At 61.9% G+C, this 4230-nt stretch overlaps 1 gene segment (V, D, J or C); it reads right to left on the reverse strand.

The window, feature by feature from the left end:
* LOC106001654 overlaps nt 1–4230 on the reverse strand; it is a 55062-nt gene extending 50832 nt beyond the window's left edge. Inside the window, 1 exon segment of the C gene segment in view lies at nt 3837–4230. Within this exon segment, the coding sequence occupies nt 3837–4230 (394 nt within the window).

A 4230-nucleotide genomic window follows, 5' to 3' on the forward strand; every position in this document is an offset into this window, starting at 1 on the left:
CCCCGAGCTCCTGAAGATTCCCTGTCCCTCCAGCTCCCCAACATTCTCCAGCTGCCCCAAAGCTGCTCTGTGCCTGCTCCCCTGAGCTCCTGAAGATTCCCTGTCCCTCTGGCCCCCCCAACATTCTCCAGCTGCCCTGCTGCTGCTCTGTGCCTGCTGCCCCAAGCTCCTGAAGATTCCCTGTCCCTCTGGCCCCTTACTATTCTCCAGCTCCCCTGTACCTGGTCTGTAACTGCTCCCTGAGCTCCTGAAGGTGTCCGTCCTCTAGCCCCCCAATATTTCCCAGTTCCCTAAAGTTGCTCTGTGCCTGCTCCCCTGAGCTCCTGGGCTGCCCTGTCCCTCCAGCCCCCCAATATTTTCCAGCTCTCCTGTATCTGGTCTGTACTTGCTCCCCTGAGCTCCTGGGTCTGCCCTGTCCCTCCAGCCCCCCAATATTTTCCAGGTCTCCTATACCTGGTCTGTAACTGCTCCCCTGAGCTCCTGAAGATTCCCTGTCCCTCCAGCCCCCCAACATTCTCCAGGTGCCCGAAAGCTGGTCTGTGCCTGCTCCCCTGAGCTCCTGAAGATTCCCTGTCCCTCTGGCCCCCCAACATTCTCCATCTCCCCTGTATCTGGTCTGTAACTGCTCCCCTGTGCTCCTGGGGCTGCCGTGTCCCTCTAGCCCCCCAACTTTCTCCAGCTCCCCTATAGTTGCTCTGTGCCTGTTCCCCTGAGCTCCTGAAGCTGCCCTGTCCCTCCAGCCCTCCAATATTCTCCAGCTCCCCTGTATCTGGTCTGTAACTGGTCCCTGAGCTCCTGAAGGTGCCCTGTCCTTCTAGCCCCCCAATATTTCCCAGCTCCCTAAAGTTGCTCTGTGCCTGCTCCCCTGCCCTCCTGGGCTGACCTATCCCTCCAGCCCCCCAATATTCTCAAGGTCCCCTCTGTCTGCTCTGTAACTGCTCCCCTGAGCTCCTGGGGCTACTGTATCCCGCCAGCCCCCCAATCCTCTCTAGCTCCCCTGTACCTGGTCTGTAACTGATCCCCTGAGCTCCTGGGATACTGTATCCCTCCACCCCCCCAACATTCTCTAGCTCCTCTGTATCTGCTCTGTGCCTGCTCTTTTGAGCTCTTGGGGTTGCCCTGTCCCTCCAACCCCCCAACATTCTCCAGCTCCCCTGTTCCTGGTCTATAACTGCTCCCCTGAGCTCCTGCGCTACTGTGCCCCTCCAGCCCCCCAACATTCTTCAGCTCCCCTCTGTCTGCTCTGTGCTTGCTCCCTTGAGCTCCTGGGGCTGCCCTGTCCCTCCAGCCCCCCAACATTCTCCAACTGCCCTGTAGCTGCTCTGTGCCCGCTCCCATGAGCTCCTGGGGCTGCCCTTTCCCTCCAGCCCCCCAATACTCTCCAGCTCCCCTGTACCTGGTCTGTAACTGCTCCCCTGAGCTCCTGGGGCTACTGTATCCCGCCAGCCCCCCAATACTCTCCAGCTCCCCTGTACCTGGTCTGTAACTGCTCCCCTGAGCTCCTGGTTCTGCCCTGTCCCTCCAGCCCCCCAACATTCTCCAGCTTCCCTGTAGCTACTCTGTGCCTGCTCCCCTGAGCTCCTGGGGCTGCCCTGTCCCTCCAGCCCCCCAATACTCTCCAGCTCCCCTGTACCTGGTCTGTAACTGCTCCCCTGAGCTCCTGGGGCTACTGTATCCCTCTAGGCCCCCAACATTCTCTAACTCTCCTGTAGCTGCTCTGTGCCTGCTCTCCTGAGCTCCTGGTACTGGCCTGTCCCTTCAGCCCCTCAACACTCTGCTGTTCCCCTGTATCTGGTCTGTAACTGCTCCCCTGAACTCCTGCACTACTGTGTCCCTCCATCCCCCCAATATTTTCCAGCTGCCCTGTATCTGCTCTGTGCCTGCTCTCCTGAACTCCTGGGGCTGCCCTGCCCCTCCAGCCCCCCAACATTCGCAAGCTCCCCTCTGTATGCTCTGTGCTTACTCCCCTGAGCTCCTGGGGCTGCCCTGTCCCTCCAGCCCCCCAATATTCTCCAACTGCCCTGTAGCTGCTCTGTGCCTGCTCCCCTGAGCTCCTGGTACTGCCCTGTCCCTCCAGCCCCCCAGTATTCTCCAGCTCCCCTGTACCTGGTCTGTAACTGCTCCCCTGAGCTCCTGGGGTTGCCTTATCCCTCCAGCCCCCCAACGTTCTCCAGCTCCCCTGTACCTGGTCTGTAACTGCTCCCCTGAGCTCCTGAAGGTGCCCTGTCCCTCCAGCCCCCCAATATTCCCCAGATCCCCAAAAGTTGCTCTGTGCCTGCTCCCCTGAGCTCCTGGGGTTGCCTTATCCTTCCAGCCCCCCAACATTCTCCAGCTTCCCTGTATCTGCTCGGTGCCTGCTCCCTGAGCTCCTGGGGCTGCCCTGCCCCTCCAGCCCCCCAGTATTCTCCAGCTCCCCTGTATCTGCTCTGTGCCTGCTCCCCTGAGCTCCTGGGGCTGCCCTGCCCCTCCAGCCCCCCAGTATTCTCCAGCTCCCCTGTATCTGGTCTGTGCCTGCTCCCCTGAGCTCCTGGGGCTGCCCTGCCCCTCCAGCCCCCCAGTATTCTCCAGCTTCCCTGTAGCTGCTCGGTGCCTGCTCCCTGATCTCCTGGGCTGCCCTGCCCCTCCAGCCCCCCAGTATTCTCCAGCTCCCCTGTATCTGGTCTGTGCCTGCTCCCTGAGCTCCTGGGGCTGCCCTGCCCCTCCAGCCCCCCAGTATTCTCCAGCTCCCCTGTATCTGGTCTGTGCCTGCTCCCCTGAGCTCCTGGTACTGCCCTGTCCCTGCAGCCCCCAATATTCTCCAGCTCCCCTGTATCTGCCCTGCTTACCTGAGCTCCTGGGGCTGCCCTGCCCCTCCAGCCCCCCAGTATTCTCCAGCTCCCCTGTATCTGCTCTGTGCCTGCTCCCTGGGCTCTTGGGACTCTCCTGGGTGCCCCAGTCTCTCACAGCCCCCCTCACCTGTCCTGCTCAGATATGGTTCTCTGAGCCCCTGATGCTGCTTTGCTACACCTCTGGTATTCTTTCTGCCTCCGCTGACCTGAAGCTGCCCTGCTCTGCTTCTTGGAGCTGTTTGGGGGTACTCTCAAAGGCTGCTGCTTACATGTGGCTGCTGCAGCCCTTGTTAAACGCCTGACCCCCTAACCATCATCTTTAGGCTCCCACGGCGCCTGCTCTTGACCCTGAGCTCCTGGCTGCCCCCATGCTTCCCCCATTCCTGTCTGCTTGGTTCAGCTGTGGCCGCTCAGTCCTGAGCTGCTGAGCTCTCCAAATCAGCCCAGCTTAGTGGAGACTGCTGGGCTTGGGGTATTCTGGCCCCGTTTGCAGCCCTGGCCTGCAGTCCCCTAAGCCCCTGGTGCTCTTCTTCCTCTGTTTTCTGAGCTGGTGCTGTCTGGCCCCAGCATGCCCACCTGTCCAGGCCCACCCAACTCTGCTTGCCCAGAGCCTCAGACTTCCTGCCCAGTCCCCTCTCATCCGGCCTTTGCTCAGCCTGGAGCTGGCTTCTTTCCTGCCCTTTCGTTGCCCTCACAGCCCCCAGATGCCCTGTCTTCAGCCTGCGGTCCCCAGCCGGGCCGCAGGCCCTGTCCCCCCGGCGGGGCTTCTGTGTACATGGGCCTCACTCCTCCTCTTCCCAACTCTTTCCATCTCTGCAAGTTTCCACTGGTCCCGGGCTGCCTCCGTGGCAGACCTCCCGTGCTCACGGCCGCAGGTCCGGCTATCTGTCCTCAGACTTCCTCCTGCCCCATGGCTGGGCTCAGAGTCTGCTCTGGTGGCCGGGCCTCCCCCATGCCACCCCTGGGTTTGGCAGGGGCTGCGGCGGCTCAGCCCCGTTGGAGGCTCACCTCTCTGCTGCCTCCCCGGGTTCTGCAGATTGTGAGATGCTAGACGAGGAAGGGTCCTCACCGGCCAGTCCCTGGGACGCCCCCGCCGCCCTGCCTCCTTCTGGCCACGTACTGCATGGTGGTGCTTCCCAGCTGTGGCCGCCCTGCCCTGGCCGCCCCGCTCAGCTGTCTTGGCCTCCTGGGAGTCGCCACCCTTGTCTCTGGGGTGTGTCGTCACCCCACCCCCACTCCTGAGACTAAGAACTGGACCGAAACTGGGTGGAATGGGACACTTCTTGAAGTTCCCCTTTCTTCTGGTGGTTTCTCTGTGGTCTTGGGGGCGTGGGGGAGTCCAAGCCTGGCTGTGGCTGCTTCGTGTGGGTGGTGAAGGTGGATGAAGGCCCTGGGCCTTCAT

The sequence above is a fragment of the Dipodomys ordii genome, unplaced genomic scaffold, assembly GCF_000151885.1.
Source record: "Dipodomys ordii isolate 6190 unplaced genomic scaffold, Dord_2.0 Scaffold345, whole genome shotgun sequence".
Taxonomy (NCBI): domain Eukaryota; kingdom Metazoa; phylum Chordata; class Mammalia; order Rodentia; family Heteromyidae; genus Dipodomys; species Dipodomys ordii.